This window comes from Cetorhinus maximus, chromosome 10 (assembly GCF_964194155.1).
Source record: "Cetorhinus maximus chromosome 10, sCetMax3.hap1.1, whole genome shotgun sequence".
NCBI lineage: Eukaryota > Metazoa > Chordata > Chondrichthyes > Lamniformes > Cetorhinidae > Cetorhinus > Cetorhinus maximus.
The window spans coordinates 9,477,340-9,504,616 of NC_135888.1; the positions used below are offsets into that span (position 1 = coordinate 9,477,340).

The 27,277-nt window shown below is 39.1% G+C and overlaps 1 protein-coding gene across 1 annotated transcript; it reads left to right on the forward strand.

Moving 5' to 3' along the window:
- zbtb34 (zinc finger and BTB domain containing 34) lies at positions 1–26,962 on the forward strand. Its single transcript, XM_078549927.1, has 2 exons — positions 1–107; positions 20,370–26,962. Exon 2 carries the CDS (start codon positions 20,395–20,397, stop codon positions 21,922–21,924), a length of 1,530 nt encoding a protein of 509 aa, XP_078406053.1. The 5' UTR covers positions 1–107; positions 20,370–20,394; the 3' UTR covers positions 21,925–26,962.
- The last annotated feature ends 315 nt before the right edge of the window (positions 26,963–27,277 follow it).

The window sequence follows — 27,277 nt, forward strand, 5'->3', positions numbered from 1 at the left end:
GGGGGAAAGAAGGAAGGAAGGAAGGAAAAGTGACAAGGAAACCGAGGAAAAAAATGTGAGGGAATTAAAAACCCAGCCAACCAACCCCGCAGCACTGCGAAGGCGGAGTAAGTATGAAATGCGAGGCGACGGCGGGCGGCTACCGATAACGCGAGCAGCGGGTTTGAGCCAGAGCAGGGCCCAGCCTCCATGTTGTATGTGAAGTTAGGAACCAAGTAAGTGCTTTGCTGAGTTGTTTGCGCTCGGGGCTCCCTCACTTCACCTCACCTCACACAGGGAGAGAGAGGGGCGGGGGGGGAGACAGGCTTCACCCACAAGACAAGTTTCCGGCTTCACCTCTTCATTGTTCACGCTCTAGTTTTCCAACAAACCCCCCCCCCCCCTTTTAATCCCATTTACCTTTTTTTTGGGGGGGTTTTCTCACCCCCCCCCCCAAAAAAAAAACTTCTGTCACTTCTGCTCCCCGCCCTCCAATTCCAAGTTAAAGGCAGTTTGTTCATATATATATTTCCCCCCCCCCCCCCTTGTTTTAATGCCCGGCCTTAGTTCCTCTTGCGGCGGGAATTACTGAAGCTTTTGAATTGCCATCAACGTAACAATTGGCGAGAGTTAAATAACAAAAAGGGATTGTTCGTGACGCGCTCCCTCGTCCTTTATGATCACAGCTGCAATTTTTTTTTTCCTCTTATATATTTTTTTTTGGGGGTCATCAAAAGCTAAACTGTCCCGTGGATCTGCAAGGGGGAAAATAAGAAGCACCCAAGAGGCATTTTCCAGGTCCCAGATATGCCCTTCAGAAAATTCTCCAGCTCTCTTTTGGTAAACACACACACAAAAAAAAAGAACCGATTCGTAAAACCCGCTCGATTACCAATGTACTTGTTTGTAATTCCGTTTTAACAAAATGACTAAAGTTGCAGAAGGGTTGGTGTGCCAAGCGAAAGTGAAATGAGAGAGCAGTTGTTGTTGTTGCTGATCGTGGTGGACATGGTCCTGCTAAAATCAACAGTGTCCTAACTGCTGCCCGTGCCTGGAGTGTTTAAATTAGCTCTTGTTAACACTTTCCCTATATCCGTACGATTGACCTTGTAATCCCAGTTTACTTAAAGCGCATGGCCATTGACGTTTTCATTTAAGCGAAGGACAGAGTTTGTAGCTGGAAAAATCATGTCAATCCATACACATTTTTGTAGTTACGAGGAAAATCGCATGTTTTGAGTTTCTTTATGTTGGTTTCATGCCCACCTTCCAATAAGATTTTGAGAGGACATTAATAGAAAAAAAATCTAATCAAGGTGGAATTCTCAAGTGGCAGTTGCCATTGAGTTATGCACGAGAAAAATTAAGATTCTGTCCCACATCTTCCTTGCCATTGCATGCATTTTTAGGCTAAGACATTCATAATGTGAAGATTGCATTGTTTCATTGTGGAAGCACAGAGGTGTAAGTATGATCATCTCAAAGCAAAATGGAGCTTTATTATTTCCATCTGAAGCCCCTTCACTTGACACCATGTTGAGACATTTGATTATTAATTTTTATTATGGACTGGACTAATTTCAAAATATTCACCTGCTATTTCCCTGTGACCTTAATGACATTGTTTTTGTACTATTCACATCATTGCAGTTTCAGGATTCTGATTAGCACTATAGAATTTTATGGCATAGAACAGGCCTTCAAATTTTCGTTGGTGTTTTTCTCCACGTTATGCATCTCATCTAATCCTGTTCTACTCACTCCCTGTAGCATAGAATGATATAGCACAGAAGGTCCCTTTAATAATCTTTTCTTGATCCTAAGACTACGATGCCAGTTTGATTCTTAACAATTCTAATCTAAATGGTAAAACTGAACAGTGCACATGGTGATACAATATTCTGAAATCAGCTCAACGGTGGTAACTATGCAGCAGCTCCCCATCTTTTACCTGGTAAAATGCACGTCTGTGGTTTATTTGGTTGAAAACTTGATCTTTTTCATTTACTATATGTCTATGGTCACACATAATAAATACTGCAAGTTGTAGCCTGAGCCACCATTTTGATTGACTTCAGATGTTAAAGCTATTTAGCCCTGTGAGTATACTTTTATTGCACATACTTTAAAAAGGGTAATTATAATCCACCCAGCTTCAGTGCTTTAATTATCTTTTTTAAAAGTTTTTTGTTTGTCAGTTTATCTGCATTCTCCTTCCCTGCTGCTTGTAAGTAGATTCCAGTATTCTGTTGCCCTTTGTTTCTAAGTAGCCATAGCTTTTGCATTCTGGTGAAATGTAATAAAATTACACCTTTGGCATTGTTATGCTGGAGTTGCAGTGATTTGCTGTATGAAGTGGTAACCTCTGGGCTTCCACTCTCAATTTCTCTAAGTTCCTCATGTTAGCTCTGCTTAGTTGGGTGAGATGCTGTATGGAGGCTAGTGCTTCCCCATGGTAGGGATATGTTTGCCTATGTCGCCATATGCTGGCTGGCCTCCGGCAGCTCCTGACATCAGGTTACAGTGTAGCGTTGACAGGGATCAAAATGCAGGTTGTCTGTCCATCCATTTGGTATATAACCCAGGCAAATCGGAACATGGGGAATGGAGAAAGGAAATGATGCTGAGATTACAGAATGCATACTCAGATTTGTATTTGCATATTATAAAATTATAGTACGGATGTTCCAGTGCATTGTACTAGATCTTTGTGATTCTCCATGTATGGAGTTCAACTCTTCACATTTCCATAATTTAAGGGATATGAGTTGGGATTAAGGGATAAGGAAGTGAGCTGAGAGGCGGGTGAGGGGGCTGCTTCCTCAAAAAACGGGATAGTACATCGGCAGGTAAGTAAGCTGTTGTGCTGCTCTTGCGGGCTGCCAGATGGCCAGTTTAAGAGCAGAATCAGCAAGAACTTAGGAACTGGTTCCTGAAATGCTCTTTTGGGTTGGGAATTGCATTTCTAACTTGAACAAGAGAGAGAATGGATATAAAATATCTTCTGCGGTTTGTGTTTTACTAAATGCTGTCTATTTTCACCATCTGTCATCAGTTAAATGCTGTGAAAATTAAACACTTGGCAATGACCTAGAAGCAAGGATTCAAGTATAGGGGTGTCAGAAGCTGAAGTAAGAGAAATAGTGTTTAAGCGTACTCTTGTGTGTTCTATTGAACTTGCTCTTCTCTGCCAAAACTGCTCAATCTTCAATCATTCTGAAATACAAAGATAATACCAGTGGTTTCTTTTCTCCATGATCAACTGCTTAAACCCCTTTCCCATCTCTACCTCCAACAAGTGCAAAGGCAGATGGATTTCTTTATGATTAACATTGAAACGATTCATTCAGTTGTCTGTGCCATTTCCCTCCTTTCCCCATGCTGATTCATCCAAGCTTCCTGTAACCTACTTTCTCTCCTTTCTCTCCTCATCTTCTCAGATCATCTTATCCATGAAACCCACTTCCTGCTCTCATAACCCTATTGACATTAAACTGATTAGCCAACTTTCCTTCCTAGCTAGCCCTTTGTTAGATGACACTGTAAACAGGTCTCTTTCTCTCTCCTTGGGTACTGCCCCCCCTACCTTTCAAATCTTGTTATTGCCTCCATCCTCAAAAAAAAGAAACCCTTGACTTTTCTGTCTTGAAAGTTACCACCCAGCTCCAAAACCACTTGCCTCTCAAGTCCTGAATGAACCTCCCAAACCAGTCCCCTTCTTTCGTGTAACTGTATGTTTAAACTTCTCTGATCAGGCTTCCACCCCTGCTATAGCACTGAAATGGCTCCAATCATGGGTACAAATAATGCCATTTGCGACTGTGACCATGGTACACTATCCCACCTTGTCCTTCTCGATCTCTGCAGTTTTTGACATGGCTGACTTCACCGTCTCCTCTTAGTGCGCAGTTACCTCAGTTTGTCTGACACACTGTACTGGATGAGCTGCAGTTTCTGATTGCATTCCCCTTCCCAATCACTGTCTCAGGCTGAATCGGACTGTTTAGAACCTCAGCATCCTCTTTGATTCTAAGCTGAGCTTCCAAGTAAATAATCTTCAACATCACAACCTGTTCCCAAGTTTTTAACTTCTGTCTCCGTCTCTGCCTTGGCCCATCTGCTGATGAAATCCTCATTGATATGGCAGTCTTGCCTCCACACTCAACTATTCCAATGCCCTCCTGGTTGGCCTCCCATCTCCTACTCACTGCAAACTTGAGCACATGCAAAGCCCTGCTGTCCATACCCGCACTAAGTCCTGATCACCTATTACTCCTGTGCTCACTGACCTACATTGCCACCTGTTCCACCAATAAAACTTCAATTTTAAAAATTACACAATTGTGCTCAAATCTCTCAATAGTCTCTGTAACCCCCTGCAGCCCCTGAGAATTCCTGTATCCCTCCAATTCTGGCGTCTTGCGCATCGCCCACTCCATTCACTCACTATTGCAGGCCATGCCTTCAGCCATTTAGGCCCTAAGATCTGAGATTTGTTCCCTGAACCTCTCCACTTTTCTATCTCCTCCTTGACACTCTCCTTGAAACCTACCTCTTTGTGTAGCTTTTAGTGACCCTCCCTAATATTCTCTTCTTTCACTCTGTGTCAATTCTTGTCTGTTGACACTGCTGTGAAGCATTTTCAGATATTTCCCTATGTTAAAAGCTCAACATAAATGTAAATTCTTCCGCTTGAAATGCCATGTTAATTTTTGATGCTGGCAATTGCTGACATAATTTTGTCACTCTTATGCAAATAGGAAAAAATGGATTCCTTGCTGAATTATCTAATCATAAAGGCAAGAGTGCAGCTCAAATAGTTTAAATTCATCCTCTAAATCCTGAGATTAGATTATTGCCTAAATTCACTGAAGCATCTGTTACAGTTTACTATCTCTAAAGCTGTAAACCTTTATGATTATTTTCCTGGATTTTGCGATGCTATATATTTGTTTTGCTTTTCCATTCAAAGAAACTACATGATTTAAAGCAGAGAAGACTGTTGAATTTGGTGTAGGTTCTCTTAAAAATGTATTAAACATGTGATATAGCACCTATAGCATTGAAGTGGTGAATTGCAGGAAGATTCACAATTTGGGATAAAAATATCACAAAGGATCTTTCTGAAGTATCAGTGATGTCTTGTGTTTGGAACAAGGTTGAACCAGTATAAATGAAATTTTGCCATGCAGCAATATGATGAGGTTAATTATAGCAGTGATGAAGTGTGAAAGGCCTAAGAGTCAAGAACGCAAAAGGCCCAGGTCATAATATGAAACACTATCGGTGTTTTATTTCAGATCTGTTATGCTGTGTTGTGATCAATTTTAATGGCAATTTTTATTTTTAACTGATTTAAAGGAACTGTTCTGATAAAGAGCTTTCACTTATATAGTTCATTTCACATGTTCAGGATGTTCCCAAGGCGTTTCACAGCTTAATAAGGTATTTTTGAAGTATAGTCACTCTTGTAGAGAAACTCAGTAACCATTTGGGAAACAGCAAGCTCCAATAACTATGAACGAGATAAATGACCAGACAATCTGTCTTAGTTGCAGGATAAATATTATCCAGGTGACCCAGAAATCCTTTGCTCTGTTTGAATGATGCCATGGGATCTTTTAGGTCCAGCTAAGAAGGCGGATATCTCTCATCTAAAGTCAGTGCAGCAATCTTTCAGTACTGAACTGATCCTAGGTTATGTGCTCAAGGCTAGAGTTGCAGTTCAGTGTGCAAACATGAAGTTAAGACTAGTGTTAACTATAGATATACTTTTATCATGCTGTAATTTAAGATTGGTGAATTTCACTGCTGCTCATTTGTAAAATGAGTAGTGGAAACAAATTTGTATAGATGCACCTTCACTTTTTACAACCCAACCTAACAACTAAGCTTCCATGGCAGCCAGATGTGCAGGGCTTGAGGCACTGGACAGGTTGAGAGGGTATAAATTTTATGTACCACGTTATATTAAATGTATTTTTCCATTAGAGAATGTTGGTAAGTAAACTCTTCCTGCGCCTTTGGTGGTCCAGCTAAAAAGCATGGGAGGGAACAGGCAGATTGATGCTCCTTGTCTTAGTGGACAGACTGTTACTTGGTGCCTCCAGTTAAAAATTGATCAGTATTATGAACAGTATGGGGGATACACCAACATCCCATGGCTCTCCAGTGCATCAGAATGATTCATGCACTATTTACTTTCTTTCATTTTGTGGAGAATCCTGGACTGGCTCGAGTGCTTATGTTTAAATGTAAGCCCAAGACCTGCAATCTGCCATGTGTGGAATCAGATTTAAGCTGTTATATTTGTAATGAAATGATCTCTTGCCCCGCATGTTCCAGGTCTTGGTTTTAAATGGCTGCAGTTGGTTTGCTGTTAGTTATGTATGGCTTTATAATGTTTTAAGGGAAATGTAATTCTAAGGTAGGTTAGGAAATGTTTTCCGCTTTGTAAGAAGTTCTGTACACTTCCCTTTATCTGCATTATGTTCTTCCCAAGATTGAGCTACAAAAAGTAGCTGAACATTAAACTACAAGCCGATAAGACTGAAGCTATATCAGATTGGACTGTTTTTATCCATGACGGTATCAAAAAGATAAATAAGAATGCTGTAATGATTCCTAGGTTGACCGAAGGGGGAGAAATACTTCTTAGCTTGTTTGAATATTTTCTTTTCATGCTTTTGTATGGGAGGTGCAATGATACTAACAAAGTGTAGTAGTGATCTGCAGGCAGGGTAAGATTGCAATGTGCTTTGCCATGTGGGAGATATAACCCAGCGTGAAAAATATTTTTTATGGGAGCATGGGTTCCTCTTTAGTTCGTTTGTGTGGGCTAGAAACTGAAATATTTTCCATACTTCCACACATTGAGCTAATGAACTACAGGGAGTGGGAGTATTTTCCTGTTAACCTTTCTCCGGCTCACCTGTTAGCATTGCTCACTGGGGAGATAAGATATACTAAGCCCTGCATTTCATCATCTCATTTTATAGAATTCCTGATTCTCTCCATCAACATTTATGGGTGGTATCAAGAACTAAGGGGCATAGTCTCAGAATAAGGGGCCACCGATTTAAGACATATGAGAAGTTTTTTCTGAGAGTCGCGAATCTTTGGAATTCTATCCCGAGAGAGCTGTGGAAGATATCATTGCGTATATTAAAGGCTGAGATAGACCTGCTTTTGAAATATAGGGGATTCATAGGTTATGGGAAATGGGTAGGAAGATGAAGTTGAGGCCGAGATCAGATCAGCCATGATCTTGGCTCAAGGGGCTGTATGGCCTCTTCCTGCTCTTATTTCTGTTTGTAATGCTCATTGAGTTGAAAGTTAACCAAAATTAAAAAATTAAATCCAGTTGAATTTACACAATGCCCCCGCCCCCGGTTAAAAAAAACATTCATTGAGGTTGTTTAAATTTCAAGAGTTCCTGAGTAGCCAGTCCCAGTTGTCCACTGAGTGTTGGCATGTGCATTGACGCCTACGTTTCTCCATATCGGTGGGGCATGACCAAGTGCTCCCAAACATTGGGGAAAACCAGTTATGCCTGTTGCATACCTATCAGCTGTTTCAGGGTGATAGAAATAGAGTCAGGTTGCAAGCATAGTATTCTGTAAAGCTGGGAGTTGATTCTGGCCAAGACAGACTCCATGTAGTGGTGCAGCAATGGAGAAGATATCACACTCAACTACCCCTGCATAGCTAAGCATGTAGACCAGGAAGAATCCAGCCTCGATCCTGTTCGTTACTTGATCGATTCAATCCCAGTTGAGGTGGCAGCAGCAGGGATGCTACCAAAGAAGTAAGCAGTTCTGCATAGGATGGGGGAAAGAGTTGAGATTTAAATTGTTTATTGCCCTGCTAAAATTGCAAGCATTTGGGACTAAGTGAAGAAAGAATTTTGCCCTGATTTAAAGTAGTATTCTAATGGTTAGTGTTATGAAGAATTTAGCTGAGGTATGCTGTTGGTGAGCTGTCAATAACAAGGAATCAATAATTTCAGGTGTAAATGTTAGGAAGAAGAGGGGAGAAATGTATTCGAGTTGCACTGTTTTCTAAAGCAGCTGCACATGGCAATTGGCAGATATGCTTGTTTTGTTTTTTTGTGTTCCCCCCCCTCCACTAAGTAGAGTTTGTATAGGTAGATGTCATATTGTTTTCCCTTTACATAAACAGAAATGTGCATTAGGGTTCAACTTGAGTTCATCATATGTTTTGACAACCAAGAAATGTATTTTGAACATTGCTTGCAGAAATCAATGTACGTGCCACACCAGTGTGTCACGTGACTGTAAAGATTACATTCATCTCATGCTGTGCTGCAGACATTACTTGTGCTGCTGCGTAAGTTACATCCCAGATTTACAGACAAAAAGGCACTAAAGCGCAATAGGAGGATGCATGTATTTTCATGTACAAGTATTACAATGCCATTGGAAAAGATGCAGATAAAATTCTCATATTCCTGTTACAATCTCGCCCTTTTGCTTAGTTTTTGTTATCCTTTTTGACTTCACCTCAGTGGTCCCCGTCAGCCCTTAGCAAAGGTCTCAGATTTCCTTTACCACCCCCCCACCTCAAGTGAATTTTGAGCTCAACATGGCTGAGCTCTTCTTCAGTTGCCTTCATCTCCATGTCCACTTCTTTAGCCAGGTCTCTTCTCACCCCTCCCCACTGTACAGCAGACCCTGTGCAAAATTCTCATTCCTCCTGGACCCCTCATATGGCCTTTTAGTCTCTCTGAATCTTTTGATTGGAAACTGTTGGTATGACATCTGCTGGCCCAATTTTTCTACTCCACTCGCTCACTCATTCTAACTTCGTCCCCCTGAATGTGTGTTATGACACAGCGCATGGTAAATGCCGAGCTCAAATACCAAAGGAAAATTGAAACAGCTGCCACAACTGTTTTGTAATTTGCGATTTATTTAGAGATGCATGCCTTGAATTCAGTAGTAATAAGTCAACTGAGATGTAGAGGTTATTTGCAAAACTAAATTAAGCATTTATTAATATAAGAAAAGATTTTAAGCACATACATAGGTCTACAAATTACCACTAAAATAACTCATAAATCCCCTAATTAATCTGGCTCCCAGTAACACTTCCATTAAGGCAACAGTAAAAACAAGTACATTTTAACAGACTCAGGCAAAGCGCACAATACCCCGGACAGTAATATTCAAAGTGAGTTTTCTTAGCTTCGGCTCCTATAGATAGCGACTTGATGTACAGAAGTTGGAGGCTTTTCACACTTGTGTTAGATCTTAGAATGCCTTCTCCCTTACACACAAGCTCATCTCCTTTATACATGTTTCCCCCTTTTTAATATAAATTCCATTGTTCCAATACGTCTTTGCAACTTTACGTTTCTCATAGTATAAATCTTTCATAGTACTCATATTATCGGTAACCTTTAGGAAAAATAAACACACTGTTTGGCTTAGTTTCTTAAGGCTAGGTGTAACATCTTACCATCTCTTTGAAATTCAAGCTAACCTAATTTATCTATAAATGCAAATGTTCCTCATACTTCACACTCTAAGACTTCGGCCATGTTTACGTGTTTAGCATTTCAAATCTAGCTTCCTTTTTGATAACTCAAAACCTCCAGACCAGTTGTCTCCAATTCAATTACATCCCCCCCCACCCGCACATCCACACAGAGAAACTAATCCAAACCCCACTATTATCCTACTTTTACAATAAAACACAATAATATTATGAAAATTATTATACTTTCATGACATGCAGCAGTCTGTTCTCTCAGGTCCAACTCTAGCATTGTTATTTAACTTACTGACAAGGGTATGGCTGTTGTTGTTTGGCAAACTGAACTCTGCCCTGTGGAGGCTGAACAGCACCATTCTGACACTTCCTCCTACCTCCCCAGGACCATGAGCCATCACTGAACTTCAAGCATTCCCCAGGCTGTCATTGGTTCCCCCAATGGCCTCTAATCTCATAGCTGCCTAAACTCACATAGACCAATCCTTCCCAAGATGTTACCAGTGTAGTACTGCTTGTGATCCATTGTTTCAGCTGTTCTTGCCTCTCAGCTGATTTTTTTTTTCATATCCCAACTACCTTTTCTCCCCTTACCCAGTCTCTTCCCACCTACATCTGCAGCTCTTCCATTGCCATCCAGCACTTTAACAGCTTCCTGACTCTTAACTGTTTCCTTTCACCATGGATGCCCAACCCCTCTATAGCTCCCTTCCCTACCTGGAGAGATGAAGGCCTTTGCTCCCTTTAATGGATGCCTAGTCTTCCCCTATCCACAACCACCCTCCTCCATCTGGCTGAACTTCTTTCTTCGAAAACGCCTCCTTTGACTCCATTCATTCCTCCAAATGGAAGGTGTTGCAATGGGCACCTATGTGAGTCTTAATTATGCCTGCCTTTTTGTGGGATATGGGGATTTGTTTCAATCCCACTTAGGCTCCTCACCTCTTTTTGCAGTACTTTGATGACTGTATTGGTGTCGTTTCCAGCTCTCGTCCTAAATGGGAAAATGTCATCAACTTCGTCTACAGTTTCCACCTTTCCTTTGCTTTCATGTGCTCCATCCCCAACTCTTTGTTCCTCAACTTCCCCACCTACTATCAACCAAGATCTATTATAAGCGCACTACCTGGACTATCCATCGTCATACCCCTTTCCTATAAGAACTTTATTTCTTTCTCTGTCACATCTATTCTAACAATGCTACCTTCCATATCAGCTTCCGATATGTCTTCCTTTTTCCTCAACCAAGGATCTTCCTCAATTATGGTTGACCATGTCCATCTCATTTCTGCACTTTTCCATTACCCTACCTCCCGGAACCACAATCGGGTTCCCCTGCCCTCACCTTTAAGTCAGCCTCCTCGCCAAACAGATCATCTTCCATCATTTCCAACACCTCTAATGTGCTGCCAGCACCAAACAGGTTGGGCCTATACCCATTGGAGTTTAGAACATTTAGAAGAATGAAAGGTGGTCTTTTGAAACATATAAGATCCTGAGGGGATTTGATAGGGTAGATACTGGAGGATGTTTCCACTTGTGGGAAAGACTAGAACCAGGGGGAACAGTTTAAGAATAAGAGGTCTACCATTTAAGATGGAAATAAGGAGAATTTTTTTCTTTCAAAGGTTCGTTAATATATGGAGTTCTCTTCCCCAGAAAGCAGTGGAGGCTGCATCATCGAATGTATTCAAGGTGGAATAGACAAATTTTTGATAGACAAGGTAGTCAAGGGTTATGGGGGCAGACAGCAAAATGGATTTAAGGCCACAAACAGATGAGCCATGATCTTATTGAATGGCCTACTCCTGTCTCTATAAGTCCTATGTTCAAACATATATCTTCCTCTTTCAGCATTCTGAAGGTAATATTTCCTCCATGATACCCCAGTCTATTCCTCAATCAGCATCTTCCAAACCCACAACCATTGCCATCTAGAAGGACAAGGGCAGCAGGCACATGGGAACACCACCATCTGAAAGTTCCCCTCCAAGCCATTCACCATCCTGGCTTGGAAATATATCGCCATTCCTTCACTGTTACAGGATCAAAACCTTGGAATTCTCTCCCTAACAGCATTGTGGGTGTACCTACAGCACATGGCCCACAATAGTTCAAGAAGGCAGCTCACCACTCAAGGGCATTTAGGAATGGGCAATAAATGATGACCTAGCCAGCGATGCCCACATCCCATGAATGAATTTTTAAAAATCACCCCCAGCACCCCTTCCTTTCCCACAGCACCACCTTATGCAAGCACAGGCAATGTAATACCAGCCTTTTTACCTCCTCTCTTCCCACTGTCCAGGGCTGCAAACAGCCCTTTCAGGTAAAACAAGGATTAACTTGTACTGCTTTCAATTTAGTATACTGTATTCTCTGCTCATGACATGACCTTCTCTATACAGAGGAGCCCAAACACCAGTTGGGTGACTGCTTTATGTACCACCCCCGTTCATTCTGGAAGTGAGACCTTGAGTTTCCTTTTTTCATGCCATTTTAATTCTCCACTCTATTCTCACACCTGACCTTGGCCGCCTCCACTGTTCCAATGAAGTTCAAAGAACAGCACCACATCTTTCAGTTAGGTACTTCATAGCCTTCTAGACTCAATTGAGTTCAGTAATTTCAGATTATAACCACGGTTCACGATTCTTTTTAGACAGCAGCTAGAAATGAATCTGCTATTTCCATTTATACCTCTAGACCCCTTCTTGTGGGGGTGGTAATGGGATATTTCTTTATCTTGCAGCAACATCCTCTTTGACATTTAATTTCTCCTGTCTTCCAGCCTATCAAAGGCCTTCCCTTTTTTTCTTGCCTCAGCTCCCCCCCTTCCCTTGTTTCTGTTCTTTCTCCTGTTACATCTCTTTTTCCAGGTCATTGATATAAAACATTAACTCTGTTTCTCTCTGCACAGATGCTGCCTGACTTACTGGGTCTTTGCGGCATTTTGTGGTTTTGTTTCAGATTTCCAACATCCTCAGTGTTTTGTTTTTGCACTGATAAAGGATCTTTTTAAGGATTGAAACACAGCATTTGCTTGCAGCCAATATGTAAAAATGACTACAATAGTGGCATTGTACATCAAGTGAAGAGTGCTCCATGGTTGCGTGGAATGTCAAGCATGCGTTGTAGTAGTCTCTGATCTAATCTGTAGTCTTAAGGCTATACAGTCAAGATGTAAGAATACTAATTTAATGTAGATTTGCATCCAGGCATACAGTGTGGCACTTCTTGTAACCATCACATTTTCATGCTAAGGTTTGGGATTGTGGGGGAAGGCGTGGAGTGCGAGGGGTAAGAATCACATTTACTTGTCAAAAAGCAGCCACAAAACTTGTAAAATATGTGCCATAATTTTGTCATTTCATTACTTTCTGAATTTTGGCTGTAGTTCAATTAATCAATTTCAGAAAGTATCAATGAGAGCACAGAGCTGCAGAATCTTGAACCTTGCAGTACAGAAGGAAGCCTGGCATGCACTGAAAGCACTGGTGTCTCAACCCAACTTTTCCCCCTTAACTCTGCAAGTTAATTCTCGATTTCCATGTCCACTTGCCTTTTAAAAAGTCCTGTGAAGCCTGTTTCAACCTCTCTTTCAGATCGTGAGTTCCAGCTCATAACTCTGTGTAAAAGTAAACTTTGCTCAGTTCCCTTCTGGTTCTCTTGCCAATTATGCAGGGGGCATCTATGGGGTCAATGTTTTTATTTGCACCAAAAACATAAATTTCGCTTTCTCACTTTCATTTTGGTCATTGCAATGGGTCAGGACATTTCACAATCCTAGTTGCAGATTGTTCCTCCTGGCAGCATCCTGTGCAGAACAGCAAGTTGACTCGCTCTTCATTCCCACACTGTAGTAGTTTAAGGTGGTGCAGCAAAAGTTATGAAGTTCCTTGGGATTAGCAGAGAAATTCATATTGAAATGAGATTTTGAGAAAAGCGCCCATGACATTCTAAGGCTATGAACAGAAAGAAAATTACAGAGGATGGAAAATAGAAAAATGTCTACATGGCATTACAAGTTTTGCATAGAACACATGCTACCTGTCCACAATTTGTGGACTCCCATTGTCAAGATGTATTTTGTGCCCACATTTAACATCATCTGACTTTCCCATTCAGTTTTGCTATGTCAGTTGTCACAGTACAGTTGCAGGCTCTGATCACCAGGTGGCTCTTTGGAGTTGGTTTCTTATGTTGCTTTCACTTCCCCTCCTTTAAGTTAAGAGCGCATTTTCATAATTGACTGTGGGCAATGCCTAAGTTTATTATTTTTGTCAGAGTAGTGGAGCTTATTGGAGTACTTTGGTTTTCGCATGCGCGTGTGTTAATAGAATGAGAGGATGCGTGAGGAGAACTACAGGTAAGGAACTAAAAATGAAAAAATAGAGCAGAACTCAAAAAAGCACCTTGCTCCAGTGGCATACGTGCTTAGGATGATAAGGGAAATTAAGCAGAGGCTTTGACCACCATCCTTCAAGCATCCTTAAAAATGAAAGTTGTGCCAGAGGCCTGGAAGGTTGCCCATGTAACACCTCAGTTCAAAAAGAGAGAGAAATCAGGTAACTACAGGGCACTCGGTCTACCATTAGTACTTGGTAAGCTTCTCAGGCCAAAGTATGAGATAAAATTAATACTGACCTAGAAATGTGGGTTAATTAAGGGTGACTGCCATAAATTTGACAAAGGGAAGCCATGTTTGACCAGTTTAATAGAGCTGTTTGAGGAAATAGCAAAGTACATCAATAAAGGAAATGAAGCAGATGTTTCAAAAGACATTTGATAAGATAAGGCTTGTTTGTTTAAAAAATATCAGGCGCATGCTTTTACAGATAGTCTAGCAGCAAGGATAAGAGGGAGTTAGTTGAAGGAGAAAGCAGAGTAGTGGTTAATGCACTGGAGGGATTTAAGCTATGTTTTCCCCCACTTCCCAGTTCACTGTAGAGGTTATTACTCTCATTAAATTATCTAAATTATCTGTACATTGATTCATTTTTTCAGAAAATAAAAGTGTATGAGACTAACTGGAGCGAAATGTAAGATACTTGGATGTGAGGTGAAATTTATTCCAGATAAATGTGATTGAAAATGTTTGGGAGAAAAAAATACATATATTATGCATGTGTGTGTGTATATATATACAGTACATGGCTGAAAAGGAATAGAAAGGAGCAGTTTTCAACATAGGACAAGTTGAAGCTTTTTAAAAAAGCGTAACATATAAATGGGGCAGAGGAATGCAAAAGCAAAGAGGCCAATGTGAAATCTCCGTGTAATTGTTTGTATCACAGTTAGAATATCGTCCAGTTTTAGGTGCCCTACTTTCAGAAGGATGTCAAGCCCATGGAGAGGGTACTTCAGTCTTCAGTTATGACAAAATGCTAGAAAAACGACAGCTTTTTTCATTAGGCAAAGAAGATTGAGGAGATCTGATAAGTGTTCAAAATTGTGAATAGTTTTGATAAAGTAAATAGGGGAAAGCTATTTCCACCGGTCAGTGAATCGGTAACTAAGTTGCTCAAGTGATGCTTGAATGCCATCTTGTTTTTGTGTTCAAAATCATTACCAAAGGAGAGATAGGAGTAAACCTCTTGCACAAAAGATTGCAAGGAAATGGAAACAGTGGTAGAAGCAGAAAGTGCGATATATTTCAAAAGGGAAGAGGTTAAATATTTGAAAAGAAAAATATGAGAGTATGGGGAAAGGGCAGCAGAATTGGATTGTGTGCAGATCTTTGGGAGCTGGTTTGAGCAGAATGTGCAGAATACCTTTGTCTTGTGTTGTTGCATCTGATTTTGAATATCACCAGTGAAAAATATTTATTTTATTATAATAAATGGCATGAATCTATTTAATTTTTATTACTTAAATATGCAACTGAATGCCTCAAGAGAAAACAGACTTAATGAAAATTATTGAATTGGTGAAAAATTAGCATTGGAACTTGTCTTTTTAACAAAACATGACAAAAGCCATCTATCTTAAAACATGGACCTAAATTTATATGCTAATCATGCTGTATCTTGTTTTGTTTCAAGCTGTAGCTGAATTCTGAATAATTTAGAAAATAAATTTTACATTCCTATAGATCTTTTACTTTCTGGGAACCATTGTTTCATGACAACAGCAAGTGCAGTACTTTTTGTGCCTCTTGTCAAGATGATTATCAATTTACAACAATTAAGAATTCCATTGAACCATTTTTAAAAAAAAACAAATATACTTGGGCAATGAGTTGTATGGATGGGCAAGCAATGCCTTCAGTTCCCGAACAAGCTTTCCATCTGATAAGTAGCTGCAGTGACTTTGATCCAAATGTTTTAAATGTTGACCTTTATGTAAAATTAATTTTATTTCAACACAATTTTAATATTTCTCCTTTACCCTTAATGTTCTGTGTACAGTTCCATGAGTGAGCACTGACATGCTGTTAAACAGTGGAGGCATCAATAGCCCTTGTAAGGTGCAGCTAACTGTTTTTCCCCCTCCTACGTCAAGGGGTTCTGAGACTTACCATAGCACTTCCCAGGCGCTTGCAAATTAGACAATTCCTGCTTCTTTCCAGCAGTGCAGATATTGTATAGCTGGCTGCGAGTTAAATATAAAACAAATAATTCTCAGAGCATTTAAATGCAAACTGGTTACTTTTTAACTTTAGTTATAGAAATAATGTTCATTTCCCCCACTTTTCTTTTTCCTTCTTGCAAAGTGTTGACTAATTGTTCCCATACGCAATTGCTTTTGGTACTTCATCTGAATGACCATTCTTTCTCAGTGAGGCTGGATGAATAAAAATTGATAGGCTGTTGGACTGTGGGCCTTGTCACAGGCTGAACCAGTTTGTGTCTTCACCCAAGTTCCATGTGCATATTTTCCAGTAGGGACCACTGATAGGTGTCGTTGACAAGGCCAGCGTTTATTGCCCATCCCTAATTGCCCTTGAACTGAGTGGCGTGTTAGGCCATTTCAGAGGGTGGTTAAGAGTCAACCACATTACTGTGGGTCTGGAGTCACATGTAGGATAGACCAGATAAGGATGACAGATTTCCTTCCCTGAAGGACATTAGTGAACCAGATGCATTTTTACGACAATGATAGTTTCATGGTCACAATTACTGCGACTAGCTTTCAATTCCAGATATTATTCATTATTTTTAATTGCCCCAGCGGAGATAAGCTATTCTGGAACAAAGGTGAGGTCTTTCTGATCTGTGTGGCTAATGAGTATGGTTAAGGCCCACTGAACTATGGAGAAAGAACGGAGTTAATATTTTAGAAAGTTTGCTTAGCGATGCATGTCTGGTGGTGCTGTGCTATGAATGTGTAGCATGTGGCTTTCACTTCTGTTTAGTTTCCCCTTTACTGAATTGTAATCTGAACCAATCTGCTGGGATGGCGAGGGGAAAGGAATTGCTTACTCAGGAGGACAGATCAAATGGCAAGATAGCTTTTGGCCAATTATTAACTGCCTGCCATTTTAAAATGGAAGATAAAAAATGATGCATAGGGAAACTTTTTTTAAAAATGACTTGATGTACAATATTTGTTTAATTTCAAGATAAGTTGATCAATGTAATTAAATCTATTTTGTTTCTCGCTTCAATAAAACAACGGGGACACAATATCATACCTATTTTTAAATTGCAGTTGAAAACATTTCCTCTGACTGACATGACTTGTGGTGGAAGTATTGTACCTTCCTTCATATGTCTTGTATCAACACTTCTAGCTATGCACTGTGATCTGGTATTAGGAAACACAGGCCTCTTTAAATTTATTTGCCTAATGCTGGCCAGATGACGCTTTACCTCTAAAGAAGGTTAAACAATCTTAACTATCTCTATTGGGCTACAACTTGTCTGGGAGAGTATTAACTATAGGAAAGGTTGTTTCAAATTTACAGTTACAGTATGATTGTATCATCTTAGTCTGGACCCCTTCCCCCTGTCTCTATTTGATATTGCATCTAAGTGCTAATGTATCTCAAGTTGCTGATGATACAAAGCTAATTGGGAATGTAAGGTAGAACACAGAGGCTTCAAATGGATATAGCCAGATTAAGTGAGTGGGAAATACGGTGACAGATGGAGTATAATGTGAGAAAGTGTGAAGTTATTCAATTTGGTAGTAAGAATAGAAAAGCAGATTATTTTTTAAAAGGCATGAAACTTGTAAATGTTGATGTTTGGAGGAACTTGTCTTGCACAAGGTACTCAAAGTTAGCATGAGGTACAGCAAACAAGGAAGGCACCATAGCATATTGGCCTTCTTTGAAGTGTTAAGAATAAGGAAGTCTTGCTACAATGTACAGGTCTTTGGTGAGGCCACACCTGGAATAGTGTGCGTGCAGTTTTGACCCCCATATTTGATGTTTACCTTGGAGGTGGTGTAGCAAATGTTCAGTAGGTTGGTTCCTAAGATGAGAGGGTTGCCCTATGATGAGAGGCTGAGTAAATTGGGCCTACACTCACGGGTGTTTAGAAGAATGAGTCACCATCTCATTGAAACATACAGGATTCTGAAGGGGCTTGACAGGGTAGACACTGAGGGTGTTTCCCCTGGTTGTGGAATCTAGAGCATGGGAACATAGTTTCAGGTTAAGGGGCTGATCATTCACTGAGATGAGAAATTTCTTCAGTCAGAGGGATGTGAATCTTTGAAACGGGATGCTTCATCATTGAATATATTTAAAGCTGAGATAAATAGACTTTTACTCCTTCAGAGAACCTGGGCTTACGAGAAGCAGGTGGAAAAAATGGAGTTGAGGCAGAAGATCAGCCATGATTGTATTGGATGGTGGAACAGACTTGAGGGATTGAAAGGTCTACTGCTGCCCCTATTTCTTATGTTCTTATGTGGAAGAGATTTACTGAGATGGCACCAAGAATGAGACTTGGGCTATGTGAAGACACTGGAGAAGAGTATATTCAAATCGGAGATTGATAGATTTCTGGATGCTAGGGGGATTAAGGGGCTAGTGGGGAAAGTGAAGTTGAGGTGGAAGATCAGCCACGATCGTGTTGAATGGCAGTGCAGGCACAAAACGCCATCTGGCCTATTTTTCTCTTTATCAACCATCTGTTTGACCTTTTGGCGACTGCCAAATTCTCCACTTGATTTTGCCAAAGGCATTTTTTCAAAAAGTCCCTCAGATTAATACTGCTCTGAGAGTAACTTCAAACTTGAAGCACTGTGCAATGAGTAAAAGCTTTTCAAAAAGGGAACATTTTCTAGATATTACAGATTTGCCCTGGGAGCATGTATGGTCAAATCTGAAATTACTGTACTTAATTCGGAAAAGCTGCCTGCCAGGCAGTTACAAATTGATTTGAGATTGCCTGGTGCTATTTCACTGGGGCTCTAACTGCTGAAGTGCAACATTTTTTCCCCCCTGTCTAGATATATTCTGGTTAGTTTACACCTTACAATGTAATCTTTGTATTTTCCACCCTGAACAGTAAACCCAAGTGAATATTTTTATTTGAATGAGTAACAATGTAAAATATTCTGCTGTAGTTGATCAGTACACAGACTTAAAATGGTGCTGCCTTAGCAGCCACAATTTTCCTAAGGCCCTGGTACCTCCTGTTAGATTTTAAGCGTGCTGCTTCAGGAGTGTTAATAGAAAACATGTTCATTTTGTATCTTGTGATTCTTTGCTGTGGCAGAGTTTTGTGATGCCGTACGAATGTTTAGTTGAATTAATCGTTTGATTTCTGATGTGCTTTTGCTTGGACCACACAGGCATAATAGCCACAAGCTATGTAAAGGACGGCTCACTTTTCCAACTACCTTGTGCAAAAAAAAAAATTGTCCTGGCGTTATTTTTTCAGAATTGAAGTTTGTCTCAACACCTTTAAAATCACAAGAATCTGATATTTGCACTATTGTGAAATAATGTTGTAGAACAAAAATCTAAGCCGTTCCTGATGCTAATATAGCCAAAATTTGCATATTTCACTTTCTTAACGCCTCTACTGGAAAAAGTGTCAAATGACTTGTGTGACAGTGGCAAATCTAATTTCTACCATGCTATATATAGCACAGAAATTATTTTGCAGCATTGTAAATATTCAGAATGCCTCACTTAAATATCCAAAATTTTTGTTTTGGAGTTGTGAACAAAACAAAATTGCCTTTAATGAAAGTGGCCATTGTTCATTTGCAATGATTAGCTTCACTTTGTTTTTAACCAGTCTATATATCACCAATGAGTAAATAAGAAGTAGTTTTACTTATATGTTAGGAATGAAAGATGGATCTAGATTATTTGAAAAATTAATATTTTAGTTCAGCTTCCTTCCTTATTTGGTGCAGGGTCTACATTGGCATTTGTTAGTTGCTTTGAAGCATATTGTACAGTTTTGTACTTGGGGACCTGCACAACTTGTGTTTTTTCAAGTTCCAAAGAAGTAATATTGGACTTGAAACATTAACTTTATTTCTCTCTCTACAAATGCTACCAGACCGATTGATTTTTTTCCAGCATTTTGTTTTTAGTTCAGATCTCCAGCAACCATGGTGTTTCACTTTTATTTTAATTTTTTTTTCAAGCTCCATTCTCACTGTTCGGCTCCTTCATCCTATGCATTCTTTCTTGTAATACAATGCATTCCCAGATACATTGTCTTTTCTGTAGTATAAACAAATTCTAATTGTGTAGTACTTAATGGAGCTGAGTGGTTAGTTTACATGAATCACATACAGTTGTGTATCTTGTGATGAATTTTTGATTATTTTGTACAGTAAAATCATATGCTCTGTGTATACGTAACTAATTTCCAATCAGTGCAAGATAAATGTCTGCGAAATTCTTTCCTGTAAGGATTGATTACAGTGGTTTTATTTATTTCATTTTGTGACCCTCTCAGGTTCTCAAGATTGACCATAGAAGAAATGGATAACGGTGGTTATATCCAGTTTGATGTGCCTGAGTACAGCAACTGTGTTCTGAGCCAACTCAATGAGCTACGCTTACAAGGAAAGCTATGTGACATTATCGTTCACATTCAGGGTCAGCCATTCAGAGCCCACAAGGCTGTCCTTGCTGCCAGCTCCCCGTATTTCCGTGATCATTCAGCACTGAGCACCATGAGTGGTTTATCAATATCAGTTATTAAAAATCCAGATGTATTTGAACAGTTACTTTCGTTTTGTTACACTGGAAGACTGTCGTTGCACTTGAAAGATGTTGTTAGCTTTCTTACTGCTGCAAGTTTTCTGCAGATGCAGTGCATAATTGACAAATGTACTCAGATCTTGGAGAGCATTCACTCAAAATTCAGTATTGTGAGTATTGACTCTGTAGTTGTCAGTACTGAAGATAATCAGGGAAATCGCAATGGGGTTAGGGAGAGCAATAGCCGCTTCTTAAATCCAGTTGAAATCTCTCCACCATATTATGGCCAAGTACGGCAGACAACAGTCGCTAACGAAACACGTATGGAGGTCACACCAAACCGAAGCTTTCAGAATCGGACTATGGAGGAGAGGCACTCTGACCCCGGAAGCAGTGGTAGCATTTCTGAGCACGAAATCCAAATTGAAGGTGACCATGAGCAAGCAGAATTAATAGTGAGGGAGAGCAATCCAATCGGTGCTCAAATTACAGAGGTCAAAGTCAAAATGGAAAAATCCGATCGGCCAAGTTGTTCTGATAGTTCATCAGTGGGTGATGACGGTTATCACACAGAAATGGTTGATGGAGATCATGTGGACAGAATGGTGGCTGTGAATGTCAGCTCGTATGGACCAGTATTACAACAGGCTTTCTCACTATCTCAACCAGCATCGCAGTCAGCTGGCTTATCAACTACCTATGGTTGCCTCACAAATTCAAGTCCCTCTAGATCAATGCTTAGTAATTTTAGAGGTCGAGGTCGACTGAAACGAAACATACAGATACAAAATGAAGGGCAAAATGTGATTAGTCAGTCCTCTGATGGCGACAATGGGCCAAACAGGCAAGGTTTTGAAAGTAATCCCCATGACCATGATGCAAGGGAACACTGGTTTCCATACAATCAAAGGTTAATCTGCATCTACTGTGGAAAGTCCTTCAACCAGAAAGGAAGCCTTGACCGACACATGCGGCTCCACATGGGAATAACTCCTTTCGTCTGCCGCTTTTGTGGGAAAAAGTATACACGGAAAGACCAACTTGAATATCACATTCGCGGACACACAGATGACAAGCCATACCGCTGTGAAATTTGCGGTAAATGTTTCCCTTTCCAAGGCACTTTGAACCAACATTTGAGGAAAAACCATCCTGGCGCCGCCGAGATTAAAGGTCGAGTTGAGTCACCTGACCGAACAGACACACATATAGAACAAAAAGAAGGTGATGAGCCTTCTCCCTCAGAAGAAACCAACATGGAGACTGCAGTGCAGGATGTTCTTCCATTGTCTCATATTTCTGAATGAGTAGCTTAGGCATAACAAAGCCAGAAGCACACAAAGCTAGAAATAATGCTACAATATTAGTATTTTGGGTTTTTTTGTAGCACAGTATTCACCATTTATATAATGTTTCTGGTTATGAAACTACTATTTTTCCCCAATCAAGTTCTATTTTTTTCTTGTATCGATTTTCCCTGAAAGTTGGTAATTTTGAATACTTCAGAAAAGATATTATTGGCCTGATTAAAGGTACAGTGTATACTATAAAAATAAATGACCATGTTCAGGAGAAGGATCAGGATCATTAGTTATGGTAGCAGGAAGAAATGTGTGAGATAGTACAATAATGCACCACCATAATAATTAAAAGTCAATGTGGCAAGCCTAAACATCCATTCATCCTTCACACAGCAGTGTGAAATGCTATTCCAGGCTAGTGATTTATTTTATGAGTAGTCTCATCAATGAAGGTTAAAGACATTTTATTTTGCCTGCCCTAATGATGCAGTGGTATGAAGTTTGAATTGAACTCATCAATGGGGCAGCATGGAAGCCTGGCAGAGATCAGGTTTGAAAGTTCTATTATGCTATTTGTGATGAGTTTGATATTTATTTTTAACCAGCAGCTTGGTAAATTGTTAATTGACTGACGATACCAGCCTCTGGAGTGTCTTGACATATTATGAGCACCCTCTACTGTTCAGTCCATGTGTGACATTCTTCCATAAAATATCCCAAAGCTATTTCTCTGGTCAGACTTCTACCTGTACGTGAGGGTGTGGTAACATGGATGCCAGGCAAGACTCTAATATGCAATTGTCTCATTTCAACCTGCACTATTAATTTGTACACCTTTTACCCAATTTCTCTTTCATCAGTGTTACTTTCATACTGCTGTGTGGAATAATTTGAATGCTTAAAGGCTGTATTTATTAGTTTCAATGATAATTAAATAAACTATATCCATTTAAAAAATACTTCACTCACTCGTACAAGAGACCTACATACACATTTTCTGACTAATGTTAAGAAAACCCTACAGACCTCCTTTCATATTCAAATTTATCCATGTCAAATGAGTGCAATCTTCAATGTACATTAGGAATGGACTTTTAGCATTCTCCCAGCTCTGATCAGACCTTGTCATGCACCCGAGCATCTTCAGGGAAATGGCATTTATCAAACGGACAGCAATTATTTTCTCTCTTGGTAGGCCTGGTGAAGGTGCAGGTTTGCCTCTTCTCCTTTTGTGTCTTCTGTTAAAAAGTATCTTCTGAAAATATGGGAATTTACCCTAAGTGATAGGGTTGTTGTGTTAGTTTTCGCTCTTAATAACTTGGCTAAGAATGAATGCTTCTTTAATCTTCAAATTTAGAGATTAGAATTTATACTGAAAAAATCAGATTGAATGAACTATATGTTTACTTTGCAGAGCAACATTTCATCTGTCAGTAGGTACACTTCAGGTTTTTATACTAAATTCAATACTGTACCACATTTGTCAGTTGAGAAATTTGTGGGGGGGGGGGAAATCAAGTCAGTATTGAAAATACTAAGTAGATACAAGAGTAGCATCTACATTAATCATTGTTTTATCTATACAAATTATAATTCACAATATCAGAAGACTGGTAAGTGATGTATTGTAAAAAAGATTGTTTTAAAACAATTCAAGCAACTTTTAATTGTGTTTAAAAACTTCCAATTTCAACCAAAGTCTGTGCCCCTTTTCCCTTCATGTTTTCTCTTTAAAAGGCTAGCCTCATTTAAAGTTTTACTGATGGGAGCATATGACACATGAAGTTTATTAAATTATGAAATTAATATTTCAAATTGCCATACTGTATCTTGTGCTAGTAGTGGTCTCAGTCTAGCACTTATATATGATTGTGTCTGCAGAAAATGCCTATTGTATAAAGATTAATTTTAAAAGTCTTTGACCTTTGGTCATTGAAGAGTGCAGTGGATTCGAAACACTTGGAATTCAAACCGGCATGTGACCCTTTGAGAAAGTTGACTGCCAGTTATTCTGAAGTTTCCAAGCTTTTATGTTAAATTCAGTGCCACGTTACTCAGTTGAGAAGTTTTGGGGCAAAAATAAATCAAACCAGTATTTAAAATAAGTAACACGACTTGCATCTACTTTATAACAATTGCACTTCACATAAAATCATAGTGGTACATCTATTTTAGGAAAAGATGACCCTTCTCTCCTCAAGTTGCAAAACCCCCCTTCCACCCAGCCCCTCTGAAAAATGAGTTTTGGATACATTTACTGTACACAGTTTGCTAAACTAATGAACTGTAACTTAGGACTATTTGATTAAGGATATAATTGCATATATTCCCAATGCTGTCTATGAAATGAATACCTTGAAGTTCCTGATGTATGTTTTTAGAGGAAAATATAATACAGCTTAACTGTACCTTATTTAAAAGAGTTGGTACTAATTGGAACAGTCTTTTATAAAAGTTTTTCTTTGAGAAAGTTACTTTACTTCCAGCGTGAAAGATCTTTCTGCCAACTTTAGTGTTCATTGTGAGATTTCACAAGGAGGAGTTGGAGCATGACGTTGCGTCATATGCTCAGTAAGTGCTAGAAAAATCTACCGGTCCCATGTTCATTCCAGATTTTTGGGTCCATCTGTACTTGGGTCTATGCTGTTTTAAAAAAAATTCCTGTGAGATCCAGAAGTTCAACTAACCATTTATTATAATGCTGTCAGTTAAGTATGCACTCTCTGCATCCTTTTTTAATCCACAAGAATACTGAAAGTAATGAATTCAGGTGCTACAGGTTTTAGCAAGCAAATAATTGCCTGTATTTGCGGACACAAAAGTTAGAAATGAACGGGGGGACCGTAGGTTTTCTCTGCCTTGAAATAGGAAAGTTATTGTTGGTGTGTAATGTTCTATGTAATCCATTTTACTTTTCTTTGTACGAGCCAGGTGAATATCTAAGAATCATGTCCACTTTCAAAGACCATAATATACATGCTGTGATGTACTAGTTTAAAAAAAAACTAGCAGTACTACTAGACTTAACAATTTAATTATTGCCTGGGTATAGTCCAATCCCTTTTTGGTATTCAAATGGCAGTTGTATATTGGAAATGTATGTACTCTTTTGTGGTCATTGTGATTACCACCAATCCTGGATCAGTGGAAACTTATCATGCAGATTTTCAGGTTATTAGACTTTGAAGAGGATATAAACTCCAAAAGGGACATGGTTGCATATGGCCTCACCTACCTTTCTTAGGGTATTTGCCCTCAATGGTGCTGTTAGATCAGGTTAGAATTATTTATTGAACCAGCATTAACAATTTTATATATAAATAATATTTGGATGCGTACTGTTTCAAATTTTTTGTTTATATAAATTCTTTATATGAACCCTGTAATATAATCAATCTGGAATTCTAGTCAACTCCAAAGTATTGATGGAATGATTGAAGTTGATGTTTTCTGGAATGCATGTAATCTTTAAGGAAACCTATAGAGTTTTAATCTATTCGTTCTAAAATCAAGCTAATCCATTATAATTTAATAGAACAGACTGATTTAACACTGTTTGGATGGATAAATCAAGAGCTAAACTGATGATGTCATTTTGTCTCTTAGATTATCCCTTGGAATTTTTTTTCTGAAGAAGCTAGCAATTATCATGACAATTTCTAAAACAAAAGCAACTGTATTAACCAAGATAAAGCACAAATCTGACCCATTAAAGTTTGTTTTCTGACTAGTATATTTTGTGCATGGCTGAAATTTCATGAGCCTAGCCTGATCTGCCATTTTGAATTTCTCAGACTCTGAGCTACAATGCCAAATGGGCGCCCTATTGCACTTTGCTTGAATTCAGACAGAATTGCTTGCTGAACTCAGAAGTTACAGGACAGGCATTTTAAAACAGCCTCATTGCAAAGCAATGATGAATTCCCGACCACCACCTCTTTCTCACTCAAAGGAAACAGTGATAAGACAACATTTGAAATGTTCCGTGGTAGCCAGTTTTGTGCTAAATAAATTTGGGTGTAATACTGTTAGTGAAATTGGAGAAAAGTGGAAGCATATTTCACACTCCCCTGCATCACTTAGGTAAATTTCAGGATCTGAGTTCAGAGACACAGGTATTGATTGTATAGAATAGTGCAGCACACAAATCTAGATTGGTGGGCAGGAAGGTAATTAAATTAGCTGCCAGTAAGCATTTAAAAGGTGCTTGTGTGTATATAATATATAAAAAAGATTTTTAACAAAGCCTGTCTTGGACATCTACCTAACACTGTTTCTTAAACACCGTGACTCAGACTTGATATTAGTGCAATAAACACTTCTTCACAATAGAGACACAGTTTTAAATAAGCTATTTTCAAACCATATAGTGCATTTTTTTTACTTTTGATATTTACTATGTGTAATCTGTTTAGGACCATTGTGTCATAAGCAACCAAAAATGTATTCCACTGTTTTATCAAGCAGTATATCTCAAGAAGCTTTTGTTTATTCTTCAATGCAGCAATTGCAGAAGTTAGAACAGAGTTTTTTGACAAGAGTAACAAGACTATATATAAGGGAAATGATTTGACATCATCAGGGCAGGTTTCAGTTTGCAAGCAGAGCTGTTAATTTTCTAGGCTCTGACTATATCATCTTAAAGAACCACAAAATGGCTGCTAGATTGTCACTATCTAGGGAGGACATTGACTTGCAGTTCACTTATTAAAACTCTGGAGATTTTCTTTAGCAGGCCATAATCCATGAGTGAGTGAAATAATGAAGCTATGTAAAGCTGATGCTCTGACAGTTGATAACTAGCCATTATGGATGTATTTTCTAGCATGAATGCAATCAATATTTATTCAAAAGTATATGTTTTTCTCTTATCCTATTAGCTGTGTCGGTGATCAATTAATATTTCAGTGCTGCTTAATTATTGTTTTGATAATCCTTTTTTCTGTATTTCCATTTTGTTGCTTGTAAACAGCTTTTGTATTGTTTGAAGAGTAATAAATGGAAAGTTTCTGTTTTTGTAAATAAATCTTTTGCTGTTATAGAACCCCAACTGTTTGGTTTCCGTTTAGATTATAGTGTGATAAATTGAATATTTGATACCCATACTCATTTTGTTCAAGACCTTTTTTTCCCCTCCAAAATGCAAGAAGTCCTGAAGGGAGGTCGCTAAACTGGTACCATCTGTCATGGTCACTCTTCATTTTTAAAAAAAAATGTTAAATATTTAGTGAAGGCATAGCTTAAAAAAGCACAATGGGAGCCATTGCTGTTAGGATGGCAGAGGTGGTAGCAATGTGAATCTGCCTGTGAGTTGGTGCAGCCTGTAGATTGAGGGAGATAAAAGGCAAAGTGTGAAAAT